Genomic DNA, 17,295 nt, shown 5'->3' on the forward strand with positions numbered 1-17,295 from the left:
TTATATTTTGGGATTATACTGAACATTTGATACTTGGAGTATTGTACGAAACATTTTAATGTCATTAAACTTGTATGGTGGTTTGTTTATGTTATGAAAACGTAACTTGGTATTGTATTAATATTATTAATGTTTAAAAAAAAGATTTAGTCGGGTTAATAAAGGGTTGGGTCATTACAAGTGATATCAGAGCATGGTCTAAGGGATTTAGGTGAATTGAGATAAGTGTCTAGACTTAGACTTTTGTATGTGCGTATTTTGTTGCGGGACTTGTAGGATACGGGTCGGACCGGGATTGGTTAGTACCTTAGCATAGGTGAACTAACTATGATGTGATTATTTTGTATTTGTGTTTGCTATCGTCGAGCAAGATAGTCATTGTACTAGCGAGTTGATGTGATGTGCTCGCGTAACAATGACTAGCTACCATTTTACGAGTTCAAATCGTGTCAAACGAGTGAGGTACGACAAGTTTTGAGCAAGATGGAGTTTTGTGGTGTGTGTGTGTGTGTGTGTGTGGTTTTCATGTGCTTCGTTGTTTAACCTTTTTCATTTTATAGAATGAAGACAAGAAACGGGCATGACAATGGAAGCCAAAGCGATGAGAATAACTTCACTACCAAGGTAGAAGCCATCTTGGAAAGCCATACCGCGGCTTTTCTCGAGAGGGTCAAGAAAGTCTTTCAAGATTCGGTTGATGAGCAAGTAACTGATCTCATAAAGGAACAAATGGGTGCTATTGTTCAAGAGGAGTTTGAAAGGAGGTTCCCTAGACCTCAAGGCGTGTATGTGGAGGGTCATGCGGGTGATGGTGGAAGGAAGGACTTCCTTTACAAGAACTTCAAGATTTCTCAACCTCCCACATTTGATGGTGAAAGATATTTGCTCAAGAGTACTCGTTGGATCTCCGATATTGTGGGTACGGTAGTAGTATGTTGAGGGGCGATGCAAAGCTATGGTGGGATGGGAGTGATATTGCTTAAATTACTTATACTTTTAGTCGCAATATTTATTCTCATTATTATGGTTTCACGTGAATTTGGAGAAATTTTGGCTCTTATTTGGTTAAAACAACAATATCGTACTTAGAGTGTTGAATGGAGCGTTACTATAGATTTTAGCTATTCTGGAAAAGAAAAAAAAAGTGGTTAAACAGTTTAGAGTTCGGCTTCACAAAAGCTGGATCAGATTCTAATTTATGGGCCAACAACGAGTAACTAAAGAAAAGATGTGGCTAAATATTTATTTTTTCGAGCTGGGCCGTTTGCAAGGAAACATGAAGAAGGCTGACTATTTAATAAAATGGACCGATATTCAAGTCAATGTATGGCGGTGGCTTTGTGTTCGCGTGCTCCTGCTTGAAAAGTGCTAGCGATTTAATTAAAAAAAATAAAAAATAAAAAATATTATATATTTTAAACCGTGTAATAGTGAGTGTATGTATTCATGTATATTATCCTATCAACTTTCTCCAAATGATAAAGACATAATAGGCAAAAAAAAAAAAAATTTAAATGATGAACAATTCTCGACCAATAGAAATCCGGGGAGAAAAAATTAAAATGATGAATAGTGGGAAATAGGGAAAAAAATGAAAAAAAAAAAGATGAATATTGGTCGGTCACTATTGATGAATATTGACCGACAAATAGGAAGCCGCCATTCACTTTGGTAATTAGTATATATAGTAAAAAATAATATATACAGTAATAATAGTAAAATATATAGTAATAGAGACATACTCCCTTACGTTTTTTTGACGAGAGCATACAAATTAGAATTAGGTTTAGACTTTTAATATTTTTTATTACTCTGTACCGTAAGTAGATAGATTAGATTTTAGTTCCTTTTTATTATATCTTCAATATACCTCCTCGAGGCAAAACATAAGGAGGTTAGGAGTACTAGTTTGTATTTAATTAGGCCACATGCAATCGTTTGTTTCTTTCACACTCATTTTACCCGTCACATCAGCACTACATCAGCACAAACCCTTTAACATTTCTTTCACATTTCTTTCACTAAACATCCACAATCATAAACTTCACCACCACACTTTACCCATTTTTTATTATTATTTAAAACTTAAAATCTATATATTTATAAAAGAGAGTTTTGAAAAGTTGAAATGTCATTAGAAGCTTAATTATAGCAAATTGCTGCAAGTGTAAAATCCACGTGTATCCACATCTAACCCTTGGAAAAGTCAATCCTAATCTTCTTCCTCTTTTACAAACGGTTTTACCCACATCTAACACTAAATTAACTTTGTCAAAATTAATACTCGTAAGTGACAATGAAAGGCTGTAACAAAGGGCTTCAATCCAGCGAAAATCGGGTATATTTTTCTAGATGATGATCTTATCTACATCCATTTATTCGCTTCAAAAGTTTAAAACGATGAACGGAAAACGCACGAAGCCCTGAAAGATTTCCAGGTTATTTTCTACCATTGTTCAATAGATTCATTTTAAAATATTTTACATAATATGCTTATTTGATTTACTAATTATAATGTTTTTATACACAACAACAACAATACCAAATCCCACGAGTGTAGGGTATGGGAGAGGTGGAGTGTAGACAATCATTCCTCGAACCCTAGATTAGAGGGAAGTCACTACTCCACCCGCGGGTATAGAACCCGCGACTAGATAAGATCGTCCCACCCTCTACTCGAGAGCCAAGAGATTGCTTCCTGAGGGACCTCCGGCCAGGAAAGCTCAATAAAACAAGAAAGTGCGGGCATACGTACCTGTAAGCGTTATGTGCGTCTAGGAAGATGAAACCATACGAATAAGCAAAAAAAAACACATATAGCAGTAATGCACAACAGTATGACAGATAGCATGAATAATATAATGCGCAGTAATATGTAAATTCCAGTAAAAAAAATAAAAAATAAAAATACGTATAACTAAACATGTATACATATAGATACAGACATACATATACACTTAGATACATACATACATAAACAGAAACACCTAGATACCGAGATGCAATATACTGCTATACAGGTAAAACAATATTATATATATATATATATATATATATATATATATATATATATATATATATATATATATATATATATATATAGTGTAGCTATATATTATATAGTTATAGTTATAGTTAAAAAAAAAAAAAACAAAACAAAAAAAAAAAAAAACAAAAAAAACAAAAAAAAAAAAAAAAAAAAAAAACACTCTAGCGCCTATATTAGTTCTAATATGCCTACAAAAGAGTCCTACTCACTAATTCTACTCCTCCACAGGCTCCTATCAGAAGTCATGTCCTCTGTCAGTAGAAGCTCTTTCAGGTCAAGCTTCAATCTATCCTCCAACCTACGTCTGGGTCTACCCCTTCTCCATACTCCCCCAACAACGAGGGTCTCGACTCTCCTAACCGGGGCTAAAAGTGGGCGCCTCAAAACGTGCCCAAACCATCTAAGTCTTCTTTCCCTCAGCTTGTTGGTTATGTTCCCAACTTCCAAGTTCTCCCTAAAAACTCCATTTGGTATCATATCAAGCATGGTCTTGCAACACATCCACCTAAGCATCCTCATTTATGCCACCTCCATCCACCTCTCTTGGGCTTTCGTCATTGGCCAACACTCTGATCCGTACAGCATGGCTGGTTTGATTGCCACCTTGTAGAATTTCCCTTTCAATTTGAGGGGTATCTTCTTGTCGCACAACACCCCTTTCGCTGCCCTCCATTTCAACCATCCTGCTCGTATATGATGCGCCACGTCCTCATCTATCCTTCCCGATTTGTGAAGCATCGAGCCTAAATATCTAAAGGACTCTCGTGGAGGTAAGGTCTGATCCCCAATTCGGACATCCACTATATCCTCTTGTTCCTCTTCGCTCGTCTTGAAATCGCATCTAAGGTACTCCGATTTAAGTCTACTAATCCGTAGGCCATTTGATTCTTGGGCGATCCTCCATTGCTCTAGCCTTCTGTTAAGCTCATCCTGGGAATCCGAAACTAATACAATATCGTCGGCGAATATTAGGCACCATGGGATGTCATCTTGTATCCTTTGAGTTAGTTCGTCTAGGATCAAAGCGAAAAGATATGAGCTAAGGGCCGATCCCTGATGTAAGCCTACCTCTACCGGGAAAAACTCTGTGTTTCCTACCGTCGTAGGTACACGAATCTTCGCCCCCTCGTACATATCTCTAATCGTTCTTATATATCTACTTGGGACACCCCTAACATTAAGAGTCTTCCAAATCAGCTCTCGCAGGACACAGTCATATGCCTTTTCCAAGTCTAAGAACGCCATGTGTAGGTTATTTTGTTTTTCCCTATACTTCTCCATAAGGCTTCTAACGATGTGAATCGCCTCCATGGACGACCGTCCTGGCATGAAGCCGAATTGGTTCTCTGAAACCTTTGTCTCGCGTCGGAGCCTCGTCTCAATCACTCTCTCCCAAAGCTTCATAGTATGACTAAGTAACTTAATTCCTCTGTAATTACTACATATTTGCGCATCTCCCTTGTTCTTGTAAATGGGAATTACCTCACTGAGTCTCCATTCCGTAGCCATCTTTGCACTTCTAAACGTCTTGTTGAAAAGGTTTGTCAACCATCTAACCCCATCGTCTCCTAGGCACCTCCACGCCTCGATCGGGATTTGGTCTGGTCCTACTGCTTTGTTTCTCCCCATCTTTCGTAGGGTCATTCTAACTTCCTCGTAGTTAATCCTCGTGCAGAAACAGTTGTTTTGATATTCACGAACCTCATCGTTGAGTTCCCCGTTCTGCTCAGGTCTATCCCTACCGAAAAGGGATGAAAAATAATCTTCCCATCTTTTCCTAATGAGGTCTTCTCTCACTATACTTTGACCTGCTTCATCCTTGATATATTTGACGTTAACTAAGTCCCTGCCTCTTCGCTCCCTAGCTTTAGCTATTCTATATATGTCTTTGGCTCCCTCCTTGGAGTCTAGTTTCCTATATAAATCTTCATAAGCTTTGTCTTTTGCAATTGCTACGGCCTTCTTTGCTTCTCTTTTAGCTTCTTTATATCTTTTTATACCATAGTCCTCTCTGCATGCGTTCCTTCTCCAAAAGTAATGAGCTCCCTAAACCTCGTCTGCTTTAACGTGACTTTCATTTGGACATCATCACTAAGCCACCACGATTCTCTACTACTCTTGTGGGCTCTCGATGTCCCTAATGTCGCCCCTAAAGCTTCTTTTGCCACCTCTTTGATAGTAGATGCCATGCGGTTCTATATCTGGTCTACGTCAGTATGAGCTACGTTATCCCCTTCTACACTCAATCTATCAGCAACAGTCGCTCTAAAAGTCTCCGTCTTCGCACCATGTAGGTTCTTCCAAAGGATTCTATGTTGCACAACCCTGGCCCTCCTGCCAACTCTTCCCCGGGTGACTAGGTCCATGACCAACAATCTATGCTGGGAGGAGCACGTCAAGGCTGAAAGGACCTTACAGTCCTTACATGTCCTAATTTCCCCTTTACAAAGTAGCAAAAAGTCAATCTGGGTGCTACGACCCCCGCTATGAAAAGTGGCTAACTGAGCATCCCTCTTCTTGAAGAAAGAGTTTTCTACAACCAACTCGTGGGCAATGGAAAACTCAAGAATTGAGCGCCCTTCTTCATTTCTAGGACCAAACCCAAAGCCCCCATGGGCTCCCTCGTAACCTTCTGCCTCCGCTCCTATGTGTCCATTCAGATCCTCCCTATAATCAGTCGATGGTCAGCTGGGAACCCCCTCACTACCTCATCTAACATCCCAAAAACTCTTCTTTTCCGCATCATTTAAACCGGCATGAGGTGCGTATGCGCTAATGACCGTAAAAGTCTCCTCCTTAATAATTAGACTAACCGACATAATCCTATCACTAAACCTGCCCACGTCAACGACGTTATCCTTATGTAGTTTTCCTAAAAAGATACCTACCCCGTTCTGTGCTATCCTAGAACCCGAGTACCACAACCTATAGTCCTTAACATCAACCGCCCTTTCACCCTTCCATCTAGTATCTTGAACACACCCTATGTCCACCTTACTCTTAAGAAAGGTATCAACGAGCTCGATCCTCTTGCCAGTAAAGGTTCCTATATTCCAACTACCCACTCTAATCCTACCAAAGGTGGCTACCCTACTACCTCTTCTAACCCCTCTAGGCCTACCCACCCCTAAAGTAGGAGGACATGCCCTCAAGTAAGCATAAGTATGTGTAGGGTCTATATTAACCTATACACCAAAACTAGCTAAAAAATGAATATGTTAAAATCAAAATATTTAAAACTGAAAATGAAATGAATGTAAATAGATGAAAAAGCCCTATAAAAAGTGGACATTAATTTTAGTAGTTTTAGTAATTTTATGTGCTTAAAAGATATAATATATGATACTATATGAATAAGTGAAATAAAAAAATGAATAAGAGATAATATATATATATATATATATATATATATATATATATATATATATATATATATATATATATATATATATATATAAAAGTGAAATAACAGGCATCAGACAGAAGCAGTTAACCAAAACAAATAAAGGGAGTGGTAAGAGGTAACCGGCCGGAAAGTTATTTTCCGGTAGCAGCCGGCGACAATTGACGTGAAACGGTGAGGCCGGCGAGAACAAAAGTGGTTGTTTCTTGTGAGGAAAAACGTTCCTTAGCCCGATCTGTAGAAGGTGGTATCCCACTTGCCGGAAAATGGCTGAAAAACCCAATTTATTCGTCGGAAAATGTTTTTATATTATTTTATAAACAAAATATGTTGAAATCATCCTTATTTATCAACCAGTTGAAAATTCAAATATACCAGTTAAAGGTGTGACAGAGTACTTCTTGCTAACTTTTTTGTGACTGTTTGTCATTTTTTCCTTAGTTTTGTATGGTCTCTATACTACTTGTATTTGAATGTCAGGATGCAATTAAGGAGATTCTGATCTAAACAAATGAATATGGAAATTTGGTTTGATGGGTCTTCCTGTAGGTTATGATGTACACATGTTTGAATATTTTCTTCAAGTAACAACTATGTTTATTGTATTGAGTTTATTTTCAACTTGCATTTTGAACCAAGAAACACATGGCCTTCAAGCTCTATGTGCCATTTTATGTAGTGTTTGCTAGAAACACATGTCATCAGTATACAAATCTATATCATTAGTTAGTAAATGTCGTTATCTCTTTAAGGTAGTTGTATGTTACCAATGGTTGATACTTATGTGTTTGGCGTTGATCGAGATTGAATCGAAGAGGAACATAGTAACCTGTGTATTCATTGCTTACATGTTAAGACTTAAGATAACATAACCTATACACGGAGTAATAAAGTTTTATTTGGTAATCTCGGCCCATTCTGTAAAACCATGATTGACCATTGTTCTAATATTTGTTCTATTGTGGGTCATAAACTTTAAAACTTGAATTTGATCTTCAATTCTCTTTTGGCAATCTCGACCCATTATGTCAAACCTTGATTGATCATTCTTCTAATCATTGTCCTTTGAAAATCGCCTTATATTATTATTGTTAAATTAGGTTTACATCAGACTTTGTCGCTATCAAGTAATAGTGGGATTTTTCATGTGTTACGATTTTTCATGCAAAAAGCATTGCTGCTATTGACAATATGAAGACGGATGTTGGTTTGGGCTCAAAAGATTATGATTCTCATTTGTTAGATGTTTAAGATCTAGAGTTGATTATTTATTTGTTAATGGCGTTGACTTTTTGTTTTATTTGATCGTGAAATCTGATGCAACTGCTCCAAGTTGAAGAAGTCTCACAAAGGGAACCAAAATCAGTATTCATTTCCTTTTATGCATATAAGGATCTGTTTAATGAAACCTCATATTATTTGAATATAATTATAATCTTTATATTAACTTATGGTATTTTATGTTGAAATTCTTCCTTTCATTTGAATATTGATCATAGACTACAAGGTGTATTTATATGTAACTAATAACTTTAACGGTTTCTGAGTAGCCGTGCAACGCACGGGCTCTAAACCTAGTATAAATATAAATAACATTTATGAACTAAAAAAACAAAAAATATGAATTACATTAAAAATAATAAAAAAGCCGATTACATAAATTAATAAAAATACGCTTACATTAAAATTAAACTACGAATACAAAAAAAAAAAAAAAAAAAACGAGTACACAAAAAAACACACGATTACATAAAAAAAAAGGCTAGTACATAAACTAGATACCGATTAATCGGTATAATAACCATCCGCACTACCATCGGTTTCATGGGGAAGATCGTCCCAATACAACATGACATTTGTGGATTTGATTATTGCGGTTCCGAGTAGCCACGCCCATTTATCGTTATCCTGAAGCCACTCGAAGACCTTGTTCTCGGGATTCCAATATGCAAACTGTGAAATTTCATCGCAGTGCGCGTTTCGCCTTAAATAATCAAACATTTCGTCAACTCGAAGCTCATTGACCGGCACATCTGCATAATCGACCCGCCCACCGACGTAGCGGTCCATGTCATCGGAAAACAAACCGCCGCCGTGAATTTCGAACGTAACAATGTTTTCGAAAGCCATTTTTGAGTATAAAAAATTGAGAGTGAAATGGGTTGAAAAAATAAAAATTGAGAGTGAAATGGATTGGAAAAATAAAAATTGTGAGTGAAATGGGTTTGAAAGTGTAAAAATTTGAGGGTGTAATGGTGTATATATTTATGAAATGAGTAGGAAAAAAACAAAAAAAAAACTGATCACTAGCCGTTGGGAAAAAGAAAAGAAAAAAAGGACGTGGGCCCCACAAAGAGCCGTTAGAAGGGTGAGGAGGGTGGCTGGCGGTTGATGTGGTGATTCGATGGTGGTGGGGGTGAGCCAGGTGGTGGTGGGTGGCGGTGGCTATCACGCACCACTGTGTGTGGCCTTAGTTGGAGTTTACATTCTTATTTTTGGTGGTTACTGGGAACTGATGAAAAGAAGAGACTATTTCTTCAAGTTGGTATTTTTAGCTTTTGATTGCTTTTTGTTCAACTAGAAACAGTTAGTAATTTTTAATTTAATTTTTTGTTTATTACAATGATTAGTTATTTATTGGGTTAAAGTCAAAAATAGGCTAAAAACTTACATAAATGTACTGATGTCGCCCACAAACCCATTTTCGTCCTACTGTCGCCTACAAACTTTCAAAAAGTGTACCAATGTAAACAAAAACTTTTAAAAAGTGTACCAATGTAAACAAAAATGACTTGCTACTGGCTAAACTAGTTAAAAATCAACACGTGTCGTTCGTGGATTGGATCTTAATTCTTAAAAAAAAAAATTATCAGGTCAAAATTAGTATGTAACAGGTCAAAACTATAAAATGTTGATATTAGCACATTTTTTGAAAGTTTGTAGGGGACAGTAGGACGGAAATGGGTTTGTGGGCGACATCGGTACATTTGTAAGTTTGTAGCCTATTTTTGGCTTTAACCCTTATTTATTCTTGATTGTTTGTGTGGATTGTTCACTAACTATGTCTAGCTAAATTTATTGTGTTCTCTTAGATGATTGATCCTAAGTGATGGATTGCTAATCTTTTGTGTCCATAAAATCAATTGCCCTTGATCCATGATTCTTAATTACTCCCATTGATTGATCCCATTAATTACAAGTCTGTTAATTGATTTAACGAGAGTTACTAGATTAATTAACTTATCTAGGTTATTGAGTGATAATTAGATTGGTTGAATTGCATGAGGGACACCAGTGTAATTAGACTAGTAATTAACCCATCAATTGAGTAGGTAATTGTGAAGCCTAAAAAGGAATATCGATTTACCCTTCAACTGAATCACCATCTTGAGTAGTTATAGATTGATTGATTGTGTTCTTCAGAAGCGTGCGGGAAACCAGCGTGAAAAACTGACACTTTCATGATATAATTAGTATCTTAGTGCGGGACACCAGCTTATCCTACTAGTTGATTAATGAACTAGGTTAAACAGAGTTACACTTAGGGATTTGATTACATCGTTATTAATAAAAGTAATTCGGATCCTAGGGAATTGAATCTAAGTGGATACACATTTATCTTATTGAATTCGTATATATTTTCTTTGCTTTAATTAGTTTTAAATAAAAACCCCCATTTTTTCATCTTTAATCTTCAGAATAGTTATTAGTTTTTAAATCTTAAACACTGCTCTCTGTGGACGAATTCGTAATCATATTACAATAAGATTAGGCGTGTCTCAAGCATATCAGGGAGACTTCAAGTTTTTGGAAGGGAGCAATGTATGAGTCTAACTTCGTACGAGTTACAGGAAGAATTCTTTAGAGAGTACCGAACTCAAGCCGATCTTACTAGATTAAGAGATGAGTTACGTAATTTGAGGCAAGGGTCAATGGATTTGAACACTCTCAAGTCCACTTTCTTGTCAAAGACCCAATTTTGCCCGGAGTACGTCAGTAACGATCGAATGTTGATGGAAAACTTTTATCGAACTTTGAATGACAACTTGCAAGAGAAGATTAGTAGGGGGTCGGTGGATTCGTTTGATAGGTTGTTTGAGGTGGCAAGGGGTTTTGAGTCACTTGTCCCGAAAAATCGCGATTTCACTTTTAGAAAGAGAAAGTTTGAAGCTACAAATCATTCTAACAAGAAGAGCAAGGGTGCAACCGAAAGCGCCGGTAGTGTTAAGAAGGGTGGTTCCAAAGACTACAACCCTTGGTGCTATAATTGTGGGCAATATGGACACTTAACTTGTGATTTCACAAAAACCTCTTCTAACAAAATCACATGTTTTAATTGTCGAAAGGAGGGGCACCGAAGGTCGGAGTGTCCCGATTTGCATGGGGATCAAACTAAGAATCTTGAGAAGGCGGCGGGTACGTCAAGGGGACGTAATTATTTGATGACTAGTGAAGAAGCCAAGAAGTCCAATGAATTCGTTTCAGGTACTTTCGTAGTTAACTCTAATCCTGCGAAGGTGCTATTTGATAGTGGTGCTAATTTGTCATTTGTGTCTCCAAAGTTTGTGCATAAGCTTAATAGAGCACTAGCTAAGTTAAATCATCACGTAGAAGTCGAAATAGCGGATGGTAAGACAGTGCTAGGGTTTGATGTGTGTAGAACTTGTGATGTTGTGTTTGGTGCCGAAACCTTTAAAATTGATCTTATCCCGATGACCCTGGGTGAGTTCGGTGTTGTCGTTGGCATGGATTGGCTCGATCGTTATAGAGCCGATATTGCATGTCACGAGAGATTTTTTCGGGTAAAGACCCCCAAGTGGGGGAGAGTTAATCATTCATGGTGAAAAATGGAGGAGGCTTGTGCCAATATGCACTTATGCATGGGTACATCATCTCCTTTGTGGAGGTGGTGCGGCTTTTCTTGCTCATGTAGTTGATACTCGTGAAGAGCCTCCATACATTTGTAGTATTCCGGTGGTGAGTGAGTTTGAAGATGTATTTCTGGAAGAGTTACTAGGTGTTCCGGCAGAAAGACAAGTTGAATTTCGCATTGAGTTGGTTCCGGGGGCTACTCCCATTTGTAAAACGCCTTATCGCCTAGCGCCAACGGAAATGCAAGAGTTGTTGAATCAAACCTAAGAATTGCTTGAAAAGGGTTTTATCCGACCGAGTGCTTCGCCATGGGGTGCTCTGGTTTTGTTCGTGAAGAAGAAAGATGGTAGTATGCGGATGTACATTGATTACTGGGAGTTGAACAAAGTGACGATTAAGAATCGTTATCAAATACCTCGGATTGACGATTTATTTGACCAACTCCAAGGAGCGACTTATTTTTTTAAAATTGACTTACGGTCTTATTTGTGTTTAATCAAAAGATCCATTATTGTGTGAATCAGTTACTTTACTTTAATTATATAATTTGTTGACTAGTTTACGAGAGTTCATTAGTGATAAACATATTATGCTTCAACTCTTAGGAGATCTAGACATTCACATGTGAAGGTGAATGGTGATTAATTGGTAATTCGATAGTACAACTGTGTAGTTACTTTGAGTGATCGTTGTAAGTAACGTTTTATGTGAATTTAACATATATTGAATCACAGTAGTTTAATCATTTATGATTTGATTGTTGAATGAGATTAATGTGAGTTAGTCAAGTTTGAATGATTGAGTTCTAAATTATTAGACATTTAATTGGCTTTAATTGAAAGAACAATCCACGTTATTAGTGAATCATCTGAGTGAACATTGTTTAGTCCATCTAGTTATTCGTTTAATTTTATTTTCGTATTTAGTTTACTCAAAGTCCCAATTTTATAACTTTTTCTTTAGAATAATTATTAAATTTTAAATCTTAATCAATCGCTCTCTATGGACAAACCCGTACTTTCTAAATACTTCACTACATTGATTAGGATAGTTTCCCGATTCGTGTGATAAAACTAGTTTAGTTTAGTACATTTAATTTAGGTGTGACTTTACCATATCAACTTTTTGGCACCGCTACCGTGGAATGGTGCTGGTTTGGGATTTAAAGCTTTTAGTTGTTCGATCCTTTCGCAGAAACTTGTTTTCACGAAAGTTACTTTTTGTTATTTTTTTGTTTAGATTTACGCGTTGATATTTGTTGTGGTGTGATCGCAGGTTAGGTACAACTGAATTCTGGAACCGTCTAGAGTTTATCAAACGCGCAGCAAGGTTAAGGAGGAACCGTTAATCTTAATGGGTTTTGCTGCATTACCCTTCTATATTTTAGATTTTAAGTTTGTTAAAAAGGAGCCACCGATAACGGATCCTAATGATCAATCGATGTGGAGTGCCAGGAAAGCTGCACCGCTTGCACTTCCAACTCCCATCCAAAGACCAGATATTACTGCTAAGAACTTTGAGGTTAAACCTCAATTTATTCATATGGCCAGGGAGAATATGTTTGATGGAAGAACCGGTAATGCATTAGAGCATGTTGAACAGTTTGATGAGCTTTTTGGGTTGTACATGCAAAAGGATGTGAGCATGTATGCATTTAAATTAAGAGTTTTTCCTTATTCTCTTACTAGGGAAGCAGGGGATTGGTTGAAATCTCAACCATCCAATTCTATTAGTACCTGTCACACCCCTAAATGGGACCAGGGGTAAATGTGACTAACTAATATCATAACACAAGTATAAAAACAAATCTAAATGAGACGTTTTATAAAAACATTAGTTGTATTGCAGAGAATAATAAATATTGTTTTACATCATGAATTAAAATGTTTAAATAAAGATAAAATGATAAATGATGGACTCCATGTAGGCAGCAAATAAATCATCAAGGTTTATAAGCAAGTAGTCACCTGACACAAAATATGCTTAAAAGTGTCAACACAAAGGTTGATGTAACACCCCAGCTTAACATGACCACAATATTGTCCGCTTTGCCCGTAGGCGCATGGCTTTTTCTTGGCGACCGCACACGAGAAGCACTTTCCCAGGAGGTCACCCATCCTGGTAGTGCTCTCGCCCGAGCACGCTTAACCACAGCGTACTCGCACTTCTATTCAGCCTGTGATCCTAAAACGCGTTGTGTCATTTAAGCGTGAGTATTACCTTATAATCCCATGATCACTCATGTTCGTGGGCGATGTGAGATTTGCCTAGGGTGTTACAGTTGAGTGAAGTTCATAGGTTTATAAATAATAATCAAGAAAAACGTTTTAGGCCACAAGATTTAGATAAAGCAAATTGAAATAGAAATATCAATTTAAAAAGTAATGCTGAAGTATATAATATCGAGACTAAACAAGTTTACCCCATGACACTTTGTTATTCGTGGCATTTAATCATTATTATGTATCCAAAGACCAGTGGTCAAATAGACACAGACGTTACTCTCAATAGGCCTACTAACAATAATTAAGCTTGCAGATATACCTAGCAATTAATGATATTATGGTAGGGATTTGTATGTGTAAAAACATGGCATAGCATAGTGGTTTGAGTACTTGTGTCTAAAATGTAAAGCAGTTTAAAAGCAAACATGTGTCTCACCTCAAGTTGTAAAAATAAGTACAAAGTATGTAAAAGTGGAGCTTTGAAGTTCACCTTAAGTAGCACAACGAATAGTTATTCCTTAAAAGAAACAAGAGCAAATAAGCATACCGGGATCTCAACCTAGAGATATAAGGTTTGGTTAGTGGTTGTCTAACTGACAAAGTGTGTCAACTTACAAATAAAGTTAATTGACATTCGAGTATTAATATAATAAATATATTAATACGTGGTTTCCATTTTAGGAAAGTTTCCACTTATAGTCCATTTTCATTTATTAAAAAGTTTTATAAGTTCGGGTTATAACATTCATGGTAAGATGTTATACAACTAGCAACAAACTTCGGTGTTATCAACTAAGTCAAGGGATGACCAGATGTAACTGGGCACCGAGATTCTTTTAGTTCGGCTATAGTCGCAACCGTTCGAAATTCACAACTATATCCCAAATGACAACCTAGACATCATCCGTATAACTGTAAGTAGCAGTGAAGTTTGAAAGTCGTACGTTATCTTGTTGTGATTATAGTTTATATTATACAAACATTATGTATAGTTATAATATAAGTGACGTTATATTATAAGGTTAGTAATTATAAGTATATATTATAATTATTTAAGTGTAATTGTATTAATATATTAAATATATTAATAGTTTAAATATTTAAGTACTTATGATAATTGTTCATTATGTTATTAATATAATTTTATTATAATATTAATATATGTTTTAAGTATTATATTTGTAGATATATACTAATTATATTATATTTGTAATAATCTATTTAGATAAAGAATGATATCATACTTTTAAATAGATTTGTATTGTTAATATAATATAATATATTAATCTATTAACTTTATCTTATTAATAATTTAAATAATATTACTTGTATTTATCTTATAAAAAAGAGTTATAATGTATAAATTAAGTATATTTCACTTACCTTATAAACATATAAGAATATAATTTTAATGAAAATTTATGCAAAATCTCGTATATATGTAATATTGGATTCCAAAATTTTATTTTAATCATAACTAATTCGTTTTAAATAGAAAAACATGTTCCATATATATGTTTTTAATGGTTTTAAAAGAAGAATCCAAATATGACTCAAAATAAGAAAATAAGAATTTTTCAGTTTCTAAAAAATTAGGTATGAATTTTTAATAACCGAAATAATATTAACAAAATTTAAAAACATGAATATATATTATTATTTTTTTTAATATGTCGATTATATATAATTAATAATTAATTTCGGTTGTATAATGATATTAGAATTATTATAACAAATTTTGTATAATATATAGTATTATACATAATTAATGTGTACATTATTTTAACTTATATATAATTTATAATTACTTATATATTCGATATACATATAAATAAATTTTAAATCTTAGATTACAACATAATAATATTATTACTTGATTAGTTTACAATTTATAACAAAATAAAGTAATCGGATATATGAAAAAAGAAGCCGAATATATAAAAAATAAAGAAAGAAAATAAAAATAAATGTCAAAAAACTTTTCTTCCAAAATTCTTGAGAACTTTTTCAAAGTTTTTGTGCAAATTTTTATGAAAAAGAGGGGTATTTATAGGTAAAAAATGAGGAGATTAAATAATAAAAAATAATATAGATAATACCGAAGTTTAAAAAGATTTGATAAGATTTTATCTTGAAAAAAAAAAAGAATATGAATTTAGCCAGTATTTAGTTTAAATACATTTTCTTGTGCATTGAGTTTGAAATTTTAAAAAAACAAATAAAAAATTTATCCTTTCCTAAAAAAAGATTTAGGCCTAAATTATAAAAATAAAAATAAAAAAATTAAATTTTCATACTAAATACATTCTTATCTAAAAAGAATATTCTAGAAATTTTATTTAAAATAAATGTAATCTTATCTTTAATTAGTTTGGAATTTTCTAGAATTTTCCAAAATTGATATTATTTTAATATTTATTAATAAAACTAAAAATAAATAAAATAATAATAATATTTCTGTTAATAACAACTAATTAATTAATTATATAAATTTTACTATTTAATTAGTTTAATTATTTTATAGTTTTATATTTTATAAATGTGCCATAAATATTTTTATTCTTGTAATTTTAACTAAAGTATATTATAAAAATAATATAAACTTTAATTAATATAATGTGTCGACTAAAAATAAATATTTGGTCAACGTTGTATTAAAGTTGAGTAATAACTTATTAATTACAATATTAATAAGCATGCAGAAACTCTAGGGGTAAAATAATCATTTCAGGTATGGAAAATTGAGGGTTGTCACAGTACCTCCCCGTTAAAGAAAACTTCGTCCCGAAGTTTTAAGCAAACTTCTCGGATGCATCAGCGTTTGAGAAGAGATGGGAATATTTCCGTTTCACTTGGTCTTCACATTCCCTGGCATACTTGGGGGCATAACATGAATTCCAACGGATCTTTACTATAAGAATGTTGCTCTGTTTCAAGCTATTAATTTCTCGGTCCATAACCTCAACAGGTTCTTCTATGAAGTGCATTTTATCATTAATGCGGAGGTCATCCGAAGGAATAACAAGAGTGTCCTTAGCAAGACACTTTTTCATATTCGAGATGTGAAATACATCGTGTACACTACTAAGTTCAGCAGGTAGTTCTAATCGATAAGGTACAGGACCAACTCTTTCAGTAAACTTGTAAGGTCAAAAAACGTGGATGTGTCATCTGATTAGGTTTCCTCAAAAGGGATGATGATGATGTTTATAAAAGTATCTCAATAAATTGGATACATGAAATGCGGCATGAACATTACCAGGCTCAAGGACCTTAAGTGTTTATACCACAATACTACGGCAGGAAAATGGAGAGGAGTACGTAGGGATCATGGCTACGTAGTTTGATGCATGGCTTGTGTTTGTTAGAGATGGACTTCAAATTTCGGAAGGTAACCAACATGATGCCTATGGTATTCAAGAAATGTCTAATGTGAATAAACAAAACGAGATGCCAGCTGAAGAGTCAGTAATCAGGCTTATATGCAAGGCAAGCCATAATTATTTAAAATGCCCTCAAAATGGTTTGAGCGATTAATGAAAGGTATTGTTCAGTATATTATAATACGTGTGAAGTTATCTTTGGAAGAAATTTTTGAAAGAACATTTGCAGAATGTATCTATATGATCAGGATTTTAGCTATATGTTGAAACAGAGGTTGAAAACTTGACTAGGATAACATCTAGTTATAATCAAGTGAAGGAAGAAATCTTTAGAGTAAACACATCAATGTCATAAACTTTTAA

The 17,295-nt window shown here is 34.7% G+C and overlaps 1 protein-coding gene across 1 annotated transcript; it reads right to left on the reverse strand.

Annotated features, from left to right (window-relative positions):
* Nucleotides 1-1,117: 1,117 nt before the first annotated feature.
* On the reverse strand, nucleotides 1,118-5,238 carry LOC139860002 (uncharacterized). The gene is made up of 3 exons (XM_071848773.1): nucleotides 5,102-5,238; nucleotides 4,532-5,060; nucleotides 1,118-1,126 (listed from the first exon to the last, which is right to left on the reverse strand). Exons 1-3 carry the CDS (start codon nucleotides 5,236-5,238, stop codon nucleotides 1,118-1,120), a joined length of 675 nt encoding a protein of 224 aa, XP_071704874.1.
* Nucleotides 5,239-17,295: the final 12,057 nt, after the last annotated feature.

This window comes from Rutidosis leptorrhynchoides, chromosome 7 (genome assembly GCF_046630445.1).
Source record: "Rutidosis leptorrhynchoides isolate AG116_Rl617_1_P2 chromosome 7, CSIRO_AGI_Rlap_v1, whole genome shotgun sequence".
NCBI lineage: Eukaryota > Viridiplantae > Streptophyta > Magnoliopsida > Asterales > Asteraceae > Rutidosis > Rutidosis leptorrhynchoides.